Raw genomic sequence first — 22,994 nt, 5'->3', positions numbered from 1 at the left:
AGAGAGTTTTAGAGACCACATTTTAACTTTATTTAATATAGTAGAGTTCTATCTAAATGATTCAGCAGGAGAAAGACAAGTATGTAGAATTGAATTTTTGTATAAAGACTTATTTGTGGCAGAAATCTGATATCTACTCACTGAATTATTTTAAATAAAACATGTTTCATGCATTTCTATGCTGAGGTGATTTGAATAGCCACATTTTTAGCATAGCATCAGATAGTATGGAAAGGCTCATTATTGAGCTGAAATTTTAAAAATTGAGTTTTTTGCCTTTTTGCATAATCTTTAAGCTCTCAAAACAAATTTGTGATTGTCTATATAAAGGGAGGTAGAAAACTTTGTAGCGACATCTTCAAATTGTTTAAACTAAAAGCTTTGCTGTTGCAGAATATTTGTAGCCTCCTAGGATGGCATTTCTTCTCCAGCTCTACAGCATCCTCTCCATGTATTTTGGGGGAAAATCTAGTTCATTCTCGCCAGGAATGAAAAGTGGCTCCAAAGGCCATGTTACCACATGATAGATATCTTAAAGTCACACCGGATAGCTCCAGCCTGACTGGACTCCTATGACAGCATGTTGCCAAGAATCATTTTGTCACATATAAGGCAGAAGGCATCTCCTTTTGGGCCCTTTTCTGATACACACACATACCTGAGTAAATGGCTGGTAGGTGTTCTCTTGCCTGTCATGGAACGGTTTAAGAACGGTTTAAAAAAAGGCTCCTCGGCCAGGCGCAGTGGCTCATGCCTGTAATCCCAGCACTTTGGAAGGCTGAGGCAGGTGGATCACCTGAGGTTGGGAGTTCGAGACCAGCCTGACCAACATGGAGAAACCCTGCCTCTACTAAAAATACAAAATTAGTCAGATGTGGTGGCTCACGCCTGTAATCCCGGCACTTTGGGAGGCCAAGGCAGGCGGATCACCTGAGGTCAGGAATTCGAGACCAGCCTGACCAACATGGAGAAACCCCATCTCTACTAAAAATACAAAATTAGCTGGGCATGGTGGTGGATGCCTATAATCCCAGCTACTTGGGATGCTAAGGCAGGAGAATTGCTTGAACCTGGGAGGCGGAGGTTGTGGTGAGCCAAGATCGCGCCACGGCACTCCAGCCTTGGCAACAAGAGCAAAACTCTGTCTTAAAAAAAAAAAAGGCTCCCCTCACTACTTGCCAAGCCAAGTTGCCTTATAGTGGTGCTATACAGGTGAGATCTACCAAGACTCAAAGGAACTCAAAAAATATCAGCAGAGACGTAGCATTTTATTTGAGAGTCTCTTGATAACTCTTGAGTGAAAGCTTGTTTTCCAAGCATTCCTGAAAGAACATTGATGGGAGAACGTATGTAACATCTTCAGTTTTCCTTTTCCATGAGACTATCTATAGCTGATATACCATCACCACCTCCATTCAGTAAAGCAGCATGAAGATATCTAATTATGCAAAATAAAAATAAGAAAACCTTGGCTTGGGACACCCAGGAGCTAGATTGCAAACATGGCCCTCCCACATTCTTATGTGCAGCATGCTACATTAGACTCTTCCTTCTTTTAAAATCGAATTCATCTTTATTTAGCCCTTTCTAAAACTATTTTGAGGCAGTCTTTTGAAAACCTTCAAAAACAGTTTATTACATTGGTGATAGTTAATGATATAATTCCTCAACAAGTTCTCAAAATAATGCTCATAATTGATTTTAGTAGACACTTTCAATAAAAATCTAGGTATGTGGCCATCCTGGTGACTGATAGAAATTAGAGTTTGCAGGAAAAGATTGGTAGTTTGTCTCTAGACTATCTTTCCTGAAAGTAAGATTCCCCAGAGAAGCTTTTGTGAGGGGCTGGAGTTTGGAGGTACACATTCTGGTGAGGACAAAGAGCTGCTGATGAGGGAACCTAGTCGATAATGTGGTACAAATGAAAGACCCCCTCAATGCTGCACAGAGGCCATCCTCAAAAAAACCTGCAAGCAAAAGCAGATCTTCCCCCTGGGGGTGGCTTTGGTTTTGACCCATGAAAAACTGCTCATTGAAATCCATGGGATCCATGAAGTGTATATATTCTAGCTTTATTCAGGCTTCCAACACATCTTCTCTATTAAAGGGAATGGGGATCTACTTGAATTCTACACCCACGCGCTAGTATAAATATCATTGTATTTCTTGATTAGCTAACAAAATTATGCACATTCATATGACATGTTTTTCCTTAAATATACCTTACAAACAATGCTCAGTATATAGCTGTGTATTGATAGATTGTCCTTGCAGCCTTTAATATTTTAAAATAATGAATATAGATTCATTCATATGTATGTCTATATATCATATATATATATAGAATAGATTCATACATAAATATAAAATGTAATACATGTTCATTTTATATCAGTCCGCATATATAAATGCAATGCCTTGTGGGCTTACATCACCCTAACATTCCTTATCTTGAGGTTTTGTCTCAGCATTGCATCTAACTTCTATTGAGCTTCTTTCTATTCTTTTTTCTTCCTTCCCTTCTCCCTCCTTCCCCCCAATCTTGTCTCTCTCTCTCTTTTTCTTTCTTCTATTTTTGTATATATCATGAGTGTGCAGAAAGGAACACCATAAGATATGACTTGGTGTCTGTAGGTTGAGAACATAGTGAGTTCAGAATACTTTTATATAATATGACCCTTGGCTAATGCTCTTGTCAAAATGTGCTGCTCTTGGTATGAGATGCATAATAAACTGGGATTCATTATTTCACTGAACCAGCATCTTTGTACCCTAAAGGGGCTTTGGTGTGACCGGACTGTTGTTTAATCTTTGTGTCAGGGCCTTCTCTTCCTGGCAAAGAGCTGTATGAGCCATCATGTGTTAAATGCCTTGTGATGGGGAGGGGTTTGTTTGGAGTTTCTTGCCAGCTGGATGCATTGCAGGTGTAGACAGCTGTAATATGGAGGTGTGACCCTGAGATACTGAAAAGCTGTCTGGTTTGTTATAGCAACTGCGTGAGTTGATAGCCGAACACAAGCCTCATATAGATAAGATGAACAAAACTGGGCCACAGTTACTGGAATTGAGCCCTGGGGAAGGCTTTTCTATCCAAGAGAAGTATGTGGCGGCCGACACCCTTTACAGTCAAATTAAGGAAGATGTCAAAAAGCGAGCTGTGGCACTGGATGAAGCCATTTCTCAATCAACTCAGGTAATTGTTTACACTAGAAATAGAATTGGGTTCTTGCAGACAACAGAGCACAGAAAGACATTTTCCTGGATTTCCTGATTAAATTTTAACTAAAATTATTTCACTACATTAACTCTGAGTATTGATGTCTGTGTCCCTCAGAGGTGATGTTTGCTTGCATCCAGCCTTTATCTCCTTATCTTTCTCTGCCTGCTTATAGATATAATACAAATAATTTTCAATGTCTTAAGAAACATGCAGTTGTCATCATTATCCAAATATTTAATTCAGTGTCCATCCTGAGTAGAATGCAATATTTGCCATTGGGAGAGATAAAGGAAAGTGTTATAATTATTAATAAAATACTCTCAAGAAGGCAATGAGAAGAAAGAATGATAGGCTAAATGAAAAGAAAAAGAATATAAAGTTGGATATTGATGGTTTTTTCTTTTCTGAAAATATCTTTTTTCAAGAAGTTGAATTTTGAAATACCCAAAGATTTTCCATTTTCAAGATTTGGTTTTTATTATTAGATATGGCATATTAGAGTGGGCCAATGTCACAATCCTGTGTGATTGTTCCTTTAACTTTGAGATAGTGTAGAACAAAGTTCATTCATAGATGTGAATGAACAGGTGGTTTATAGCTTTGCTTAATTGTCTATGGAACCTTTGCAAATAAAAATTTTAAATTCTGTCATGTGTCTGATTATGTGTTTAACCATGAAGTAAATAAAAACTTCTGAAACTTGTAACTTCTGTTATATCAGAAGTTACAACATTGGGGAGGTTTTTTTGTTGAAATTTTTTTTTAACATTTTTCAGTTCAGGAAATGCATAAGTTAAGGATTCCCTGGAATCTAATCAAAACTTTCCATGAATTTCACATTAAATAATATAACTTTTCAGGGTGCCAAAATAGTTCATTAAAAATGAAGTAAACAATCCATTGTAATAGACAAATACTCAGCTTATTGAACTTGATTTTTAAAATTAATTTGAATTATGATAACAGGATGAAGCAGCAGGTAAAGAGTTGCTGCTGCCATGTCGTCCTGGTCCAATTACATGTTAACATATACCATTTCTTAATGGATACACTCAAATATTCATAAGAAACTAAATCTATTGTACATAGGTAGTGTGACACAGAGGTGCATATACATCATGAGTTTAGGCATGTCTTCACACACCAGGTGGATGTAACTTTTGAATGGGTCTGTTGATAAAGAGGCTAAGATTTATTCTTAATTCTGATATTAAATTGTAAAAAATGTTTTTTTCATTTAAATTTTACACTTGGTATTACAGATCTTTTTTCCATAAAAGATCTCTTTGTTTTGCCGCTAGTTCCATGACAAGATAGATCAGATCCTTGAGAGCCTGGAACGCATCGTGGAACGTCTGAGGCAGCCACCCTCTATCTCTGCAGAGGTCGAGAAGATCAAGGAACAGATCAGTGAAAATAAGAATGTGTCAGTAGACATGGAAAAGCTACAGCCGTTGTATGAAACTCTTAAACAGAGGGGAGAGGAAATGATCGCTAGATCTGGGGGGACTGATAAAGACATATCTGCGAAAGGTAATACTTTTGGAATAGGGAAACAAACTTTATTTTTAAAGCATTCTAAATGTTTATGCTGTTTACTCACCGTCCAATTGGATAACAAAATGCTGCATCTTTAAACAGGTATTACAAATGTGATGTGTTTAGGGTTGAAGGGCTGTGTATGCAAATCCCTTGTTAATGTCTTCCTGTGTTTGTGAAATTAATCAGTTGAATACAAAGCGTGCCATTATACATAGACCATGTATAAAGACCATATGTTCAAAGACCATGTGTATTCAGGCCTTTTAAATCAGTAGGTTGAGGCATATTGCTAATAAGGCCATATCTGGGTTTTTTTCCTCATTACTGACTCTGCTACCTTACATAGCATGCATCCTGCATCACATAGCCACAAAAATGGGAACCACTACCACAGCCAGCCATCTTTGACATATGAGCTGAGGGTCAAAAGGGAGAACATGTGTGTAGTGGAAATTCACAATGAGAGTACTCTAGAAGCAAGCCCAAAATACATACCATACATTGTTAACGTTCCTGGGACTGAACAGACAATTTTACTCTTGATTTGGGGAGCATAAAAGTGTACCTAGGTGATTATTTCACTCCCTTTGGGATTAAGGATAGCCTTAATGAACTTGAAACTTGATAAACTTGGTTCTACTCTGAGCTCACTTTTGTTAGGAAGAACCTTGGTTTGGCAAGAATAGGAGACCCAGAGATATTGTGTTATTTGGCATAGATTCTTGGACCCACTGATATCCACTGGACTGGGGACATTCAAAACTTGGTCCAGTTTTAGATACTTAGCAAATTGGATCACTACTTCCTGTGTGAACTATAACATTCTGCTTTGTTGGTTACGTGGGGCTAACCAATCGCCTTGTGGATACTGTTTTGCTTCATAGCTGTTCAGGATAAGCTTGACCAAATGGTTTTCATTTGGGAGAACATACACACACTGGTGGAAGAGAGGGAAGCCAAACTACTGGATGTGATGGAGCTAGCAGAAAAGTTCTGGTGTGATCACATGTCATTGGTAGTTACCATTAAAGATACTCAAGATTTCATCCGGGACCTGGAAGATCCTGGAATTGATCCTTCAGTAGTAAAACAACAGCAAGAAGCAGCAGAGGTAAGCAGAAAATCTCATTTAAAGTTAGAAAAATAAGTTGTGGCATAATGAAATCCAGATTCCTAGGGTAAATATTAGGAGTTACTCTGTTAACATTTATATTTGGTTCTGAAAATGGAATGTGCAGTGATACGGTAGGAGATAGAGTATACCCACAAATTTCACTTTGAGATTGTATGTTTAAAACAATTTCTCAGGCCTGCATGCTGGCTCATGCCTGTATTCCCAGAACTTTGGGAGGCCTAGGTGGGCGGATCACTTGAGGCCAGGAGTTTGAGACCAGATTGGCCAACATGACGAAACCCTGTCTCTACTAAAAGTACAAAAATTAGTCAAGTGTGATGGTACACACCTGTAGTACCAGCTACTTTGAGGGTGAAGCATGAGAATCACTTGAACCTGGGAGGTGGAGGTTGCAGTGAGCCAAGATCATGCCACTATACTCTAACCTGGGCAACAGAGTGAGACCCTGTCTCAGAAGACAAACAAAAACACAAAACAACAACAACAAAAAATTTCTCTTTATCCTCACTGTTTTTGCCTTATTTCAGGGCCTCATTATCTCTCTCTTTCTTTTTGGCTTCCAAAGTAATCCAAAGTGAAGACTGTTTTTTCCTTGCTAGGCCTTTGACCTTGCTGCCAGTCTTCTCTCTAGATCTGCTCTTACTGTGTTGCTGCCTAAACCCCCTCAGAGGCATCCCCTGCCATCTGGGTAAAGCCCAAACTCCCTAGAGCAGGGCATGCAGCTTTTTGCATTCCAGCCTAGCTCACGCCTATGTTTCCAAAGTATGTTTTTCTCTTGCTCCTTTACCAAGCTCCCTCCCTGCTACTGATTAGAAAGGGCATTTCCCAAAACAAACTGTTTTGCTCTTTCTAGTGTCAGTGCCTTTGCGAATCTTATTTCCTCACTCTAGAATGTCCTTCCTGCCACTCTACTGGCAAAGTCCACTCAGGGTTCAGTTGGATCATTACCCCCATGTAAAACCTTTTCTTGTATACTTAGCAGAGTTAGTGCATCTTTGTTCCCGTAATACTTTATTCATGCAAAGGACTCTGCACATACTATGATTTACTGTTACTTATGCCTCTGTCTTTCCTGCTGTAGTGTGGGCCCCTTGAGGAGAATAGCCATATCTATTTTTCTTTGTATCCCCAGTGCCTGGTTTAGGGCTTCGTTTATGGTTATTCAGTGTTTGTTGAATGAATGAATATATTTAACCAAGAAGATGAAAGCAAAAGTAGGATACTGCCTTTCTGTTGTGGTATTTTTCTACCTTACAGGTCCTACCTGGTCCTGCCTAGGGTAATGACATAAAATGTAAATCCAAAGCTAGATTATTCTAAATCTACTAACAAATACCTTAATTTGTATAGTTTTTGGATTCATATTTTACTTGTCTATGTTAAATGTATATTTGTTTGGAAACCAAAATGTCTTTCTAAGCCTTACAGTATTGTTGATATTTTTAAAAATTTGTTTTGATATTTGTTAAGGTATTTCTTATTTATCATTTCTTAAATATTATCTTTATAATAAACATTTGGCATTTGTTACTAAAAGGGTGCTGTTTTTCTTTTAAAATATTTCTTGTTGAAAAAATTTATTGCAGAAACTTAGAAAACAGAAAGAAATAAAAACGATTAGAATGCCACCTTCTAGAAATAACTACCTTTGATATTGTTGTGTACTTTTTAAAGTTTTGATGTGGTTTTGCTTAAAATTCTAAGGCTGTCATTTTCTTATTCTAGGCCATAAGGGAAGAAATAGATGGACTACAGGAGGAGCTGGATATAGTTATTAACCTGGGTTCTGAACTCATTGCGGCGTGTGGGGAGCCTGATAAACCCATTGTCAAGAAGAGTATAGATGAGGTACAACTGGCTTACTTATCAGAATGGCTTTTAAAAAGTTTTTAGTTAACTAATATATTTTGTTAACAGTAGTTGAAAATTTAAAATATGGCACTGAAAGAATTCTAACATACATCTTGTAGTTAAATTCAGCATGGGATTCTCTAAATAAAGCTTGGAGAGACCGGATTGACAAACTTGAGGAGGCAATGCAGGCTGCCGTTCAGTACCAGGATGGACTGCAGGTAAGGGGATTACAGTGTATGTGCTGGTCTTAGCTGGAAGGAGGAATCATACTAACTGGTGCCTACATATTGGCACCACCTCAAGATCTGCCAGTGCATATGCAATTGTGGGCAAATTATTCCTGCAGTTGCCTATGTATCTCAGTTCATGTTTTGTCCTTTAGAAGATATTTCTGACCTTTCAGATATATGTAGATTTATATACACATCTAAACACATTTCTGTATACACATTCAGTGAAATTTACTTTGAAAAGAAATATTTTGATTTTTTTTAAGTGAAAGCAAATGTTCCCACACAGTATTTTTTATAAATGGCTCAGCACCAGACAGTGAAATGGAACTAAATCTGAATTCTGTTCTGAGTGGAATAAGATGAAAGGAGTAAACACTATCTAAAAATATCACCAAGTTTAACTAAAGTCAGAAGTAAAGAAATTTGATTTGAAGCCAGTGTTCTGTATGTACAAAAATAGATTTCTATTAGGTCATAATCTGGTGTGTAAAAAGTGTTATCTTCTTTTCCATGTATATAATTTCTTTAGTTGTTTTTCACTTAAGGGTTTTCATTCAGTTCATTAACCATTTATACGTTTTTTTATATTAAAAATTATCTTGTCAGTTGAGGCCAACTTGGGTATATTTGTCTCCCTACCTCCCTTAACCTTGCTCCATTTCCTAACAGGCTGGCAGGAGTTTAATCTTTCATCCTTCTTACCATATGGAAAAAGCTTAAGTATTTCCATAACATTAAGTGAATATTATTTTTAAAGCCCAGATGAGAACATCTTTTCCTTTTTCATTATGCCATTCCATTTCTATATTTGTAAAAATAAATGTCACAGCTAGGCTTTATGCCAGCTGAGAAGTTTTTTGAACTTTGGAAATATATGAAAAATTTTACTACAAATAACACTTTATTATAATTCTCCCTCCCTCTTCTTTTTTTTTTTCTTTTGTAACCTAAGTGATAATTTACTCTATTAGGTATCAATGACAAGTAACTAATACGGGCTCCAGCCTGTGAGGCTAGGTCATTGTTAAATCATGGAGTTGTGATCTCTTCCATGGCTAGAGGTGGCAATGCCACCACATGCAACCATTTAGGAGGTCACACGCAAGCCACCATGGCTTGTATAGTCTCTTTATCACTACCAGAAAAGTAAGGCCCGTCACAAGTCCTGTTGATCATGTATTAGTAGCATCACCTGTGCTAGCAAAGGGCCGATTGATTTATTAAGTAGCTACAGCACAGCTAGCTGTAGCTAGATGTCAAAGCTCTGGATGCTAATTTTCAAGATTTGATTGTAAAGTAAAATATGTTTTATTTCCCAGGTTGCTGCTTAAGTACTTAGTCAGGGTTGGCTAATGATAACTTAAAAATCCAAGATTTATCGCCCTACTATATGGTTTGTAAACTTCATTAAAGTGCAAAATATCCCAGTGCTTTGGGAGGCTGAGGTGGGAGGATCACTTGAGGCCAGGAGTTCAAGACCAGCCTGGGAAACAGCAAGATCCTGTCAAAACAAAAGCTGAAGTACCCCATCTACAATTTTTTTTCTTTTTTTATTAGCCAGCCATGGTGGCATGTGCCTATAGTCTGAGCTACTTGGAAGGCTGAGGTAGGAGGATTGCTTGAGCCCAGGAGTTTGAGGTTACAGTGAGCTATTTGATTGTGCCACTGCACTCCAGCTTGAGTGACAGAGTAATGGCAAAATGATTTTATTTTGTATTTAGTACCTAAAAAAAATGTGACTTGAGCCTTTTTAGACTATTTTTATTACCTAAATAAATAAGAAAAACAGGAGAGTCTGAAACCTGTTATAATTCAGAATAATGGTCTTAATGCTAATAATTTATATGTGCAGGATCTTAATGCTAATCTAAATAATATTTAAGGGATTGAGTCAAATATTTTGCTTAAGTTCTAAACAGTAATTTCTTGCTTATTTGAATGAACAAATAGATTTGAATCTTTTTCTTTCAGTATATTTATACAAGCTGCCTTTGAAGCACATGTAATGAAGAATTTCATGTGATTAGATTCTATAAATGTTTTCAAATGATTTTTTTAGAAGTTCATAATATTTCAAGAATCTATTGAATAAACAATTTCTTTTGCAAACTTGTATGTATCTATTTCATATTTGGGACAACTATTTTGGTATATTACTGCTTTTACTAATTTAGGTGAACCATGTTAATTTTTTATAAAACAGTCTAATTTGATAATATCTTTTAGATTTATGATAGTATTTTTCTGTAGTACTTGAAATACTGTAGCAATTTCAAATGTACTGTTGTAACAACACATGGACTAATGTGTCTTTCAGGCGGTATTTGACTGGGTAGATATTGCAGGTGGTAAATTAGCTTCAATGTCTCCAATCGGAACAGATCTCGAAACTGTCAAGCAGCAGATTGAAGAGCTAAAGGTATGTGTGGGGGCTAATTTATCGAAGGCTCCCTTGCAATTTTAAGTTCTTGATTCATGTAATTTTTTACATAAATTTATTTTACCTAATGTAAGTATGACAGCTTAATTATAAAGCTAGTTTAATGTACATAGTGCTTTCACATACTAAGCAATATATGTGTTCTTTAAATAAAGGAAAGAAAATACTATTAATGGTTTTCTTTTTATAGTAAATTAATAACTGTTCATATAGAAAAATCAGAAAATACAAATAAAAAGGAGAAAAACAAATTATTTGAAGTCACCCAAAATGTTATGTACCTAGAGATTACCTTTCTTAGATTTGATTTATAGCCTTTCTGATATCTTCATGTTAGGAACATGGGGTGTGTGTGTGTGTGTGTGTGTGTGTGTGTGTGTAGGTAGAGAAAGATGTATTTAGATAATACTGTAAGGATTTTTATAACTTGTTTAACTTGTTTATTCAGTAGTATATTGTTGTCACTACACTAGTATGTTGTCAATACACTACACCATCATTTTTCTGTTCCTGATACACATTTTTAATTTTAATTTTTAATTTTCGTGGGTACATAGTAGGGGTATATATCTATGGGTTACATGACATATTTTGATACAGGCATGTAATATATAATAACTACATCAGGGAAAATGGAGGTATCCCTCACCTCAAGCATTTATCCTTTGTGTTGCAAATAATCCAATTATACTCTTTTAGTTATTTTTAATTGTACAAAAATTATTTTTGACTATAGTGACCTTGGTGTGCTAGCAAATACAAGGTCTTATTCATTCTTTCTATTTTTTTATACCCATTAACCCAGCGTTTTTATTTTCTTTAGAATGTTCTGAGTAATTCATTTAGTCTAACAGGTTAAAAACACATCAGTGATGTAAGAATGTTTCCCAAAATGTTTGTTTTGTAAATGTGTGTTGTTTTCCATAGCTGTTCTCTGTAATTTTTGCTTTTGTAATTCTTGGTCTGCGGATGTGAAAATGACTGAACTGTTTCCTCTTTGAATTCCTTTATACCAGTAATGATTTATCAAAATGGGATCAGCTATTTCCTTCCCAATTTTAACTCTCCATATGCAGAGACATCACACCATTTGCAATGAACTTTGCTAGATTTTATGTGAAAATATTATCTGGCTTTAAAATTGTAGCATTTTCATATCTAAGTGTGACATAGAATATTTCATTTAGAAACAAATTTTCTTTTTGAGAATTTTATCCTTATCACTAAATTGAGATTTTTTTTAACTTTAATTTGCTCATGTGGCAAACATATGATATACTTTATATACAAGTATGGGTGTGGATAATTTATTTTGGATACTTGCATATAGCTCAGTGGTTTTTATATAGCAGCCTGGTTAGAATTGCTCACTCTGAAATCAGGTTATCTGAGTTTAGGTCCAAGTTCATCCACTTAGGGCATATGGCCTCAGTGGTCTTACTGGTCTTACTAACTGGTTTTACTCCTATGTCTTTAGCTTACATTAAGCATAAAATTATTTCACCAATAAGTTGGTTGAAAGTAACTTGAACATACCAAGGGCTTAATATACCTTTGTTATTATTTTCAAATTATTATTCATGTATTTTTTGAACAAAGTTAAGGGACTGCTAGCCATGAATTTTGTACTATTACATATTAAAATAAATATTTTATGAAAGGACAGTTACCTGTTACAAGCAACTGTTTGCTAACCTGTTGGTTGGCAAAGCCAAGATGATTAACTATGTCAGTGACTTAGAAAGTAGAAGGAGAGAGAATAACAGTCTGTGTGAGCAGTGGGTGAGGCATAGGAATATTAACGAACACAGCACAGCTACAGAAAACATAAAAGTATCAGGGGATACAAGATGTGTGTATGTTTCAGAGCAGGAAATACTAATTTGAGTTTCTTAAGACTTTTTTGGCTTTCGTATGTGTCAACATACATTTCATTTTCTTTTCTATAATTTTAAAACTCATTTTTCAAATTCATATATTGGAATAAGTTCAGCCTTGAAATTTATTTTTTATTGTAGAGAATAAAATGAAATGAAATGTCAAAATTATAAATAGAAACATCTATCCATCCAAAAATATTGAATAAAGAGAAAATATTTTCCTTATTTTTTTGCCTATAATTCTTCCATTGGTAAGCCTCATGTGAGATTTTTACTTTGCATCACCTCCCCTCAGTAAGTAGTGTGAATTAGAATAATGATATAACCAATGGATTTCTTTGTTTGGAGGTAGTGATTTTTAACAGTATTTTCTCTGTATATCTCTTTTAAAATAGCAATTTAAGTCTGAGGCCTATCAACAGCAGATAGAAATGGAAAGACTGAACCATCAAGCAGAGCTTTTGCTAAAGAAAGTAACAGAAGAGAGTGACAAACACACTGTTCAAGACCCATTAATGGAACTGAAATTGATATGGGATAGCCTGGAGGAGAGAATCATCAACAGACAGGTAAATACCAAGACTTTTCTTAAGAAATTATAAATTTTCAATTTCAGATATTAATGTGAAATAATTATTAAAGATAAATTAGAATTATTTCTGCTTCTCATATATTCTTTTTTAACCACGAGGAGCATCAAACTTAAAACATAGAAGGATATGATGATTAGGCTTCATTGGATATGTTTATGGACTTAACGCAGCATGAAACAATTATTTTTTGCCCTTGTTTTATAGACATGTCATTCATTATATCAAATTTATAAATGGATTTTCTTTCCACTTTTTCTGTAGCATAAACTGGAGGGTGCTCTATTAGCGTTGGGTCAGTTCCAACATGCCCTGGATGAGCTCCTGACATGGCTGACACACACCGAGGGCTTGCTAAGTGAGCAGAAACCTGTTGGAGGAGACCCTAAAGCCATTGAAATTGAACTTGCCAAGCATCATGTATGTAGCTGTTAATGCATGTTATGTTTCTTCTCTGTCCATTTCTAGTGTCATCAGATTTCTCGGATGTGTTTCTTCTTTATGCGTGTTTCAAGTTTATGATTTTGACACAAGTTCATATTTGACATTTATAACTAGAGGTTAACTACTTAAAACATTATAGTCAAAATATTTTTCTTAAAAGATTATGGTCAAAATATTTTTCTCATTCAAGGCAATTATTGTCAAACAAAACAAGGATGAGCAATTTGTACTAAAGTTTTATTAGAGCTGCATGGCAAACACTAAAGATTTAAATCCTTAATTATACCTGTCATTGTGATAATGTCACCTATTTTTTATAGTTTTTAGGGATAGCCTAAAAAATCATAGGCTGAAAATGTTCTACTGCAGGCTTTATGTATGTTTTCACTCTGGTCATCCATATTTCCATGTCTCTTTCATTTGCAGCTTGTTTGTCATTTCTGACATATTTTTATCTGTCTGTACATCTCTTCTTATGTTGGGGCTTATCCCTTTGTCTCCGTGTCACTCTTGTCTTTAACTGGATGTTTGTATCTTACTCCTTTTCTTTCTGAATTTTTAACAATATTTATTACATTTTAAAAAGTTGTTGTATGTCCTGCACTTGATTTAAAGCTAGTAAGTTGAAAAAATTTTGTCTTAAGAGATATATGCAAAGCAATCTTATATTGTTGTCACCTTCGTGACACTTCTTAATAGATCATTTCCTATCCCTTCAGTCACTAGACTTAATGGAGAAAAGATTATGCACAGTAGAGTTTATCCTGGCATTCAACAATCTTTCATAGACTTTGACATTCACGTTAATAGTGGTATCTTCGGAGTCCTAAATCCTAAACTAAAATACATTTTCCTTAATTATCAAATAGGAAGTGTTTGATTATTTTACATATTGATTCACATTTTTTAAAAAGGTAGGTTTTTAGCACTTTATGCTGTACAGTTTTTGACTATTCTTGCTTTTGTTCTCCTTCTTTCATACTTCCCCACAGTAATTGTTTCCTAGTTTAAAATTTTATTTTTCTCTTACCTTGTCTATCTACATTGATAGTCATTGCCCAGCCACATTTGATTAAACAATTTGGATTTATTTTGCATACTTCATGTTGGCATAGAAGCTTGTTTCATTATTTAATGTCTACATTATACATTTGCTTAGAGCCCTAATGACTGGTGAGACCAACTGCCTAGCAACAAAATATGTTTATTCTCATGGTGTGAGTTTATAGCTGCATTTACATTTTTATAAACCTATCGATTGTCTTAAAGGTAACATACATCAGGATAGGAACTTTGTATGATATGGTAGAGGTGGAAAAATGAGGCACCCTGATCCAGTTATTTTGGTGGGGGATAGGTAAAGACCTCTTACTTCTGTTTGTCTAATTTTAAGTACTTTGAAATGGCTCCTTTTCTCTTTTCTCTTTTCTTTCCATTCCTCAAAGATCAAAATTAGAGGACATAAAATTCCCAGCAGAATTGCGGGAGGAAGGGACGAATGTTTCCATTCCTTTCCTGCTTTCTTCTCCTACTCCTAAGCTCTGAATTTGTAGCAGGACTCAGACCATTCAGAAGAATGAATTTTATAGAATTCTCTTTTATATTTTGGCCATGAAAACATTTAACCTTTTGATTTTGAGAGTGATCCTACTCTTAACATACCAAAGTGAATGCTTTCTATAAAGACAACTTCTTACTCAGTTGGTTTTGTTGCCTTTGAAAAACACTCCCTAACCAGATGCCTCAGAAGATGAGTGAAAACAGTCAGAAACAGTGATATCAGAGGGTTACTGATCTGCACTGAAAATCCTCCCTGGTCTGAATTTCCTTCCAGATGTGTGGTGTGTTACATAGGATGGGAGATGATGTTCTTTTTCTTTACTGTTGCCAACCCTGAGTCAATGAGTACAGAGTAGGATCAGCTTTTACCAACATTAGAGGGAGGTTTCTTCTGCTTTCCAAAAGTGTAAGCATAGCCTCCTTGAAAGGAAACTATTAATATTACTAAGGCTGTACTCATTCAGTGAAAGAAATTGATTTTTTTAAACGTTAGGGTTGCTTTCTGCACTTACCCCATTTTAGTGAATTTAAGCATTATTAACCTATTCATATATTTCCACTGTATAAAAGGAAGGCATTGTTTGCTGGGTTCTGTAGTAAGCATTTCATTATATATGTTTTCTACTTGAAGAACAACTGAATTTTGGAATGCTGGGTTTAAGTATCTCTGATACAGAGTGTTAGTTTTAGGGCCTTCCAATATTTCAACTTAGCAGTCAATTCCAGGACCCCTCGTATGAGAGAAGATAAAGGAATATTCTGGAATTTTTTTTTCTCTTTCAGAATGCTGATTGTAAAATATGGTACTGTATACCTTAGACATGATAATTTTATATCTGAAAATGAATATATAGGAGTAAAATATATATTTTGGTTACTTGACATGAGAATTAAACTAAAATTAGCTTGAACCAAGTGAGAAATTTTAGAACCTTTTAATTATAATCTCTAGATATTTAGTGTCATCAATTGCAAGGTCATTCCAGTGGGAATAACTAGCAAAGTGTTCTCACACAGTCATTTCAGGGGACATTGATAGAATAAAGGTATATCCAGGAAGGTTGCAAATTTAGGGGAAAGGAAGTTCATCATTTAAAAACTTAATATTAGCCAGCCTGGGCAACATAGTGAGCCCACATCTGTATAAAAAAATAAAACAAAATTAGCCAACCATGGCAATGTGTGCCTGTAGTCCCAGCTACTTGAGAGGCTGAGATGGGATGATTGCTTGAGCCCAGGTGTTGAGGTTGCAGTGAGCTCTAATAGAACCACTGTACTGCAGCCTGGGCGAAAGAGTAAGACCCCATCTCTTTTAAAAAAAATTAAAATTCTACACATGTAATGTTTTTGTTTCAGTATGTTTCATAACCAGAAAGGAAAACAATTGCATTAAAGATGATATTAATGTGGTATTATCTTAATATTTTCAGGTGCTCCAAAATGATGTATTAGCCCATCAGTCCACAGTGGAAGCCGTTAATAAGGCAGGAAATGATCTAATTGAATCAAGTGCAGGAGAAGAAGCAAGCAACCTTCAGAACAAGCTAGAGGTTTTAAATCAACGCTGGCAAAATGTTTTGGAAAAAACAGAACAAAGGAAGCAGCAGCTGGATGGTGCCTTGCGCCAGGTGAGTAAGAGAATAAATTCTGAAAGTTTCTATAGCATTCAAGACCAAAATAGCATGGAATTCTTTTATTAGTTCACAGACTCTTGTTTAATTTTTATACCTTAAGGAGAGGAGTAAAAATAAGTGAAATAACAGAACAGCAGAAGAGAACACAGCTTTCTAGTTCTTAGCGTAATACTCTTATCTACTAGAGCTCTCCTGATGAAGAAAGGCAAATCTAATGGTACCTGGCTGTTCTTAAGAATTCATAGAGAGGCTTAGCAGGCAGGGATTGTTTGAAGCTTATTTCCTGCTTGAAACTGACAGTGTTTATGGCCCCAACTTAAAACTCCCTATTACTTCAGGCCAAAGGGTTCCATGGCGAAATTGAGGATTTGCAGCAGTGGCTGAATGACACAGAGCGTCATCTGTTGGCATCTAAACCGCTAGGAGGTTTACCGGAAACAGCCAAGGAGCAGCTTAATGTCCATATGGTAAGCAAAGTATTTCCTACAGCTTTAGCCTCAGAATAACAAACCGACCATTTTATATGGGCCCTGGCAATACATAAATCATGGGAGAAGGCTTTAAAGGATATAGTTTATGGCAGAAATCACTGTGTATACATGCTAGAAACACACCATTTATTGATTAAAATTTTAAAGTTGGAACCCATTCTTTATTTCAAAGGTTAGTGTGTCAGTATGTTTTAGAATTCTAGACACTTTTTAGACACAAACTTTCCCCCACAAAATAAGCTTGTATGGGTAGTAATATAACATAGTGTAAATTATTAAATTATTGTGGCTTGAAGTGTAAAGAAAAACCTCCAAAATAATCAGAATGACTTAAAATTATTTTTATAAGCATGATTGTCTCATATGGTTTCATAGAAGTTTGGAAAATATACTCTTGTTCTTTTAAAAAAAAAAAAAAAACTTGTTTGTTTTAATGGTGATAGAGCTTTATCTTCAACTTCATATTACACCAAGTACAGACACAAAGAGGAGGCTTCTGTTTAACTGTCCAGTCTGGAGTGTTGTACCTGTGGGCTGTTCCTACCTAGATCATGTGACACAGTTGGCTCCTAAGAAAGATGAGGAAAAAAATGATGAGACTTCAAATGTGGGCTTTCTTTCGTAGAAATGGGGACTGACAAATTAAATTTAGGCTACTTTGGATTTATTGACATTTTAAATTCATATTCCATTATAATTCAACACTAGAAGTTCTGAGAGGAAACAGTGTTTCATATTTTGAAAGAGTCCCCTAATTTTTTACATTTGTGAATTTACATCAGAAATTTTAAAAAATATTCAAATACTGATGATTATTATCTTGGGAGATAAAAGTAGAAGTACTTAGAAATTTGGCAAAAGAAATAGATCAGCGTACATCAATATCTACACTCTTTAATAGAGATATAATGTAAGATCTTAATAAAACTGCTCTTATTTGGAAATAATTTCGAATTTGGTGATTTGAAGAGGACGTAACCATCATGTAGATGTTGTAAAGAAATAAAACAGATTATGACAGTAGGTAGCATCATATTTATTTCACAATCACCATCAGTAGTTTAAGTAAGTCCTACTAATCCGGTGTAGAATTTTCTAGAAATCTTTATGGTGTACTTACTGTTTTAGAAAGTTATGTGTGTGGTTTTGTTGTTGTCGTTACTGGTTTTCAGTGCCACAGGAGACCTATTTGTTTCACTGGAAAAGTAATAGACTAAATTTGTAAGTGCCTATCTTCCTTTTTTAAAAAAAACCTGAGAGACTTCCAGATAGCTCCTTACTTTCCTGGAAGGTACTTGCACAGCTTTGACAGTGTCCATTAATTGTAAGTTTAATGAACTCATGAACAGATAGATGCTTGGGATTAGTTTCTAATAATATAAATATTTTTTAAATGTTAATTTAGAAGAATATAAGAACTTGAACGCGAAGAACTTACCTTTAGAATAGTTCACTTTTAGAAAAATATTCCATTTCAGCGAACTGAGTTTGGGCGGAGTATTTAAAATGAATCTTTTGTAACCCTATATAATAAATTATAGAAATCTGTTTAAATAAGTTTAAATTTGTGATTTAAAGCATTCTAAAGAGTTGTTGATACTTGTAATATCATTTCAATAAAGTTCTTTTGATTTTGTTGCGCTAGAAATGAAGAAAAGTACAAAACTTAAAGTATTAGTTTCCTGAGTTTTTAGCTATATCTAAAAGTTTTGCTTTAGGATTTAAAGGTTTTAGTAGATGAGATTGTAAATATATTTAGATAGGGCTTTTTTTAAAGCTTAAGAAATAAATTTTTGAGGTGATGAAAATGTTCTGGAGTTAGTGGTGATTACAAAACCTTGTGAATATAATTTTAAAAACACTGAATTGTATACTTATAATAGTGAATTTTGTATTATATGAGTTATATCACAAGTTTTAAAACGTATAAAGTTGAAAATGTGAGACATAAAATATATAATCTTTCAGTGAGAGCTATGATTTAACCCACATTATAGTTGAATAAATAAAATAGAACTGGTCTTAGTTTTTTAAATAAGAAGTAACTTTTGTTGGTCTTAAAGTTTGAATTTGTTTAAGCAATATTTTATGTCCTGTATAGAAGATACATACAACATTCTAGTTACAAGCTTTAGAAATATTCTAAATGAGAATAATATTCATAGTACCACAAGTTTGATTCTTATAATTCCAGAGTCTGAATAATCAACTTAAATATATTACTGTGCTGGTTATTTACTTTCTATCCATTGCATGTTTTCTGAGTGCAGAATTAAATCGTACCAGTGAAATACTACATTCATTGTATCATAGTACAAGGAGGGATCTACGAGAGCCTCTCATTTTACAGAGGCAGGAATTGAGGCTCAGAGAGGTGAAATTACTTGCCCAAACTCACAGAACTAATTAGTTACTGTACAGTGAAAGCTTTCTTGACAGCATTTAAACTATTGCTTCAAATCTTAGCATGCCAGAATGGGCTGATAATGATAACACCATTTTTTAGATTTCCCAGTAGACAGGTTATGACTGTAGGTTTAGTTGTTGTTTCAATGTAGGGAAAAGTATAAATGCGTCAGGGTTGCTCTGAGAGAGCAAACACAGATGAATATATGATGAGGAGCTTGGGACTGATGACCTAGAAAAATAGAACTCTTAAATTTTACTTTCTTAAAGTGATATAACTTGAGGGTATCTCAATTTAGGAAGTCTGTGCTGCCTTTGAAGCTAAAGAAGAAACATATAAGAGTCTGATGCAGAAAGGCCAGCAGATGCTTGCAAGATGCCCAAAATCTGCAGAGACAAATATTGACCAAGACATAAATAACTTGAAAGAAAAATGGGAATCGGTGGAAACCAAACTCAATGAAAGGAAAGTATGTGCTTTGATTAATATAATAGAATCAGTGTTTTAGTTGTTTCATGTCTTGGACTTTGCCTTATTTCTGAGTAGAGCTATCAGGAGTAGAACTTTCAATGATTTATGTTTAAACATTTTTTGTATATATTTGGAGATTTCATGGGGTAGTTGAAAATAATATTCTATTTTAACATGAGAACAGATTTAAAGGGGTGGGATATATTCAAAAATAGAGAAATATATAGATCGAATGTTACTTAGTTATATTTTTAAATGTTAAGAACTACTCAAATTCTGGGTCATTAAATAATTAATTCTATTTTAATCTAATTAAACAAAAGACTGTATATATATGGGGGAGGGGGAGAGGGAAAGCAAGAGAGTGAGATGATTGTGTATATTCTTTTAAGTACTTACATTTAAAAATTCATGAGAATGGATTAAAACGTATATTAAATTATGAATATGTTTTTGTTACTTTTTTAAAACCACAAAAATGACAATCTAAGAAATCTCAATATTGCTATTTAATGCATGAAAAAACAATAGGCTAGAAATACGAGATTATATGCCATCACTGATGGAGCATAAAGTATGTATTTCATAATATTTTGAGTCCCCAAATTAATTGTATGAATGTCAACTTTTCTTTTTACAGATTATATTTAGTAATTGTGTTCTTTGGTTAATTTCCAAAAAACATGCTTTAGTATATATTAATTTTTTTTTTTTTTTTTAGTTACAGTGAGATGCTGCTTACTAGGCTTAAAGGGTTTTGGTTTGCCAGTATTTTAGTGAGGCCCATTACATTTATAAGATATTTAGTTAATATATTAATAGATATGCATAAATAAAGTGGGGATAGGAAAGGAATCTGCCAGAGAATGTTTAAACTGAAACAAACAAAATAACCAAGGCCCTTAAACATCACATACTAAACAATCTGTCCTTGCAGACTAAACTGGAAGAGGCTCTCAACTTGGCAATGGAGTTCCACAATTCTCTCCAAGACTTCATCAACTGGCTTACTCAGGCTGAACAGACCCTGAATGTAGCTTCTCGGCCAAGTCTTATCTTGGACACAGTCTTATTTCAAATTGATGAACACAAGGTATGTAGTGAGTCAAATAGATAGGATTCTCCTTTCAGACACCAGGCTTTTTTTTTTTTTTTGAGACTGAGTCTCACTCCTCTGTCGTCCAGGACTGCAGTGGTGTGATCTTGGCTCACTACAACCTCTGCCTCCCGGTTCAAGCGATTCTCCTGCCTCAGCCTCCCCACAGGTAGCTGGGATTATAGGCGCCCACCAGCATGCCTGGCTAATTTTTGTATTTTTAGTAGAGATGGAGTTTCACCATGTTTGCCAGGCTAGTCTTGAACTCCTGACCTCAAGTGATCCGCCCGCCTCAGCCTCCAAAAGTGCTGATCAGAGGCGTGAGCCACTGCACCCGGCTGACAGCAGGCCTTTTTAAAGTCAAAAGCATGCATTTGGTATTTTGAAAGCTTTCGTTTGTCCTTTAAAACAATTTCAGGTTTATGACACCAGAAGCATTTTTAAGATTGATCTGATTTTCATTTGTTTCTACTTATGTCCTTTTTTTCTGGGAAAGGTTTTTGCCAATGAAGTAAATTCTCATCGTGAGCAGATAATAGAGCTGGACAAAACTGGAACCCACCTAAAATATTTTAGTCAGAAACAAGATGTTGTTCTAATCAAGAATCTACTTATCAGTGTACAAAGTCGATGGGAAAAGGTGGTTCAGCGGCTGGTAGAGAGAGGAAGATCTTTGGATGATGCGAGGAAGAGAGCCAAGCAGGTAATAACCCTTTAGAAAAAGTCTCTGAACTTGTCAATGAATCACTTCTAGCTGTTGAAATGTATGGTATGGATGTACTTTTATCACAGGCTGTATTAGGCCTAACAATCATGGCATGGTGCCATGGTGGTTCTTTCCTAAAAGGGCTGTGGCCTCAGTTTGGATGCTGACATCACTTTTTGACCTGGCAGCAATTTCAGCCCCTGGGGACTAATCTTAAGAAGACTGATTATAGCTTGCCTTCATAGACAGGCTGTTATCATCGAGGCCCAGAAAGAAGCTCAGAATTTTTTTTTTATTGGGTTTGTTTTCTTTTTCTTTTGTCCTTTTGACCTCCATTCTCATAATCAGAGTGAGACATCATACTTCATTGTATTGCTACCTTTTGTTTAGTTCCTAAGCCAGACTTTCTTCACAAGCTATCAGTGCTGAGAGCCAGACATGGAGCCCTCCCGACAGCTTTCTGAAGGGGCAGATTCTCTGTCTGAGTTGGTCGACACTCCCCACCTCTTTGAAGACTTGTTGACAGACCTTCATTTCTTCTCTAATATTTTGAGCAGATAATAGAGCTCCATCTCACTTTGAAATTAATTTTTTTGAATCTTTTGGGGCCACTTTAAAATTTTAATCTAGAGAATTTCACAAATTTCACAGGGAACTCTCCTTACTCCCTTTACCTGTTATTAACATTCCATTCTAGACTAAACACAAAGAGGTAAAGTTATGCGTCTCTGTGTGTCTTTGTACTCCATGGAAGAGAGAGATGTACCTATCTTGCTTGACAAATGTATATATTTTTAAATCTTTGATTTTTACTAGAAATTTAGTGTAATACTGTAGGAGGATTTTACAGTTACTTTTTGCTTCAGTCAGCTACAATTTTCTAGCCTTAGTGTTGTACCCCATTGTTTGGGGAGTTAGGCTCAGTTGGGTGATGCAAAAAGATGTCATGGCAGTCAAGTGTTTCAATGTTTAATGCTAACAGCACAAATGTTTAAAGGCTTTAGAAATGACAAATTGCATTGTTATAGCATTACACACCATAGACCCCATTTTGAACGGGAGGCGTGAAATGTTCAGTGTTACAAATGAGTCACTGGGATAGATCGGTCTCTAATGTTTCTTTAAGACAGTATTAATTCTCAGCCTGACAGTTTTCTCTCCACATTATGTGGTGCAATAGCATGTGTAGCGCCGGCATTTCTTGAGTTATGAACATCAGTTTATAAATGTTTCTTGGATATCAGTAGCCAGTTGCTCATCTTTTTCCTCCTTTCTCGATTTAATCAATTTT

The 22,994-nt window shown here is 35.2% G+C and overlaps 1 protein-coding gene across 26 annotated transcripts in view; it reads left to right on the top strand.

Moving 5' to 3' along the window:
* Positions 1–22,994, top strand: part of DST (dystonin) — a 499,064-nt gene that overhangs the window by 443,231 nt on the left and 32,839 nt on the right. For all 26 annotated transcript variants that reach the window (XM_055263445.2, XM_063632850.1, XM_055263432.2 and 23 more), the window contains 13 exons: positions 2,990–3,193; positions 4,522–4,753; positions 5,647–5,873; positions 7,623–7,745; positions 7,868–7,969; positions 10,302–10,403; positions 12,700–12,873; positions 13,159–13,314; positions 16,329–16,526; positions 16,871–16,999; positions 19,729–19,899; positions 20,839–20,994; positions 21,494–21,700. In XM_055263445.2, the coding sequence (XP_055119420.2) occupies positions 2,990–3,193; positions 4,522–4,753; positions 5,647–5,873; positions 7,623–7,745; positions 7,868–7,969; positions 10,302–10,403; positions 12,700–12,873; positions 13,159–13,314; positions 16,329–16,526; positions 16,871–16,999; positions 19,729–19,899; positions 20,839–20,994; positions 21,494–21,700 (2,181 nt within the window). The remainder of the gene's footprint in view (positions 1–2,989; positions 3,194–4,521; positions 4,754–5,646; positions 5,874–7,622; positions 7,746–7,867; positions 7,970–10,301; positions 10,404–12,699; positions 12,874–13,158; positions 13,315–16,328; positions 16,527–16,870; positions 17,000–19,728; positions 19,900–20,838; positions 20,995–21,493; positions 21,701–22,994) is intronic.

Source organism: Symphalangus syndactylus, chromosome 23, assembly GCF_028878055.3.
Source record: "Symphalangus syndactylus isolate Jambi chromosome 23, NHGRI_mSymSyn1-v2.1_pri, whole genome shotgun sequence".
NCBI lineage: Eukaryota > Metazoa > Chordata > Mammalia > Primates > Hylobatidae > Symphalangus > Symphalangus syndactylus.
Note: the sequence above shows the minus strand (reverse complement) of the source record. Positions and strands in the feature narration are given on the sequence as shown.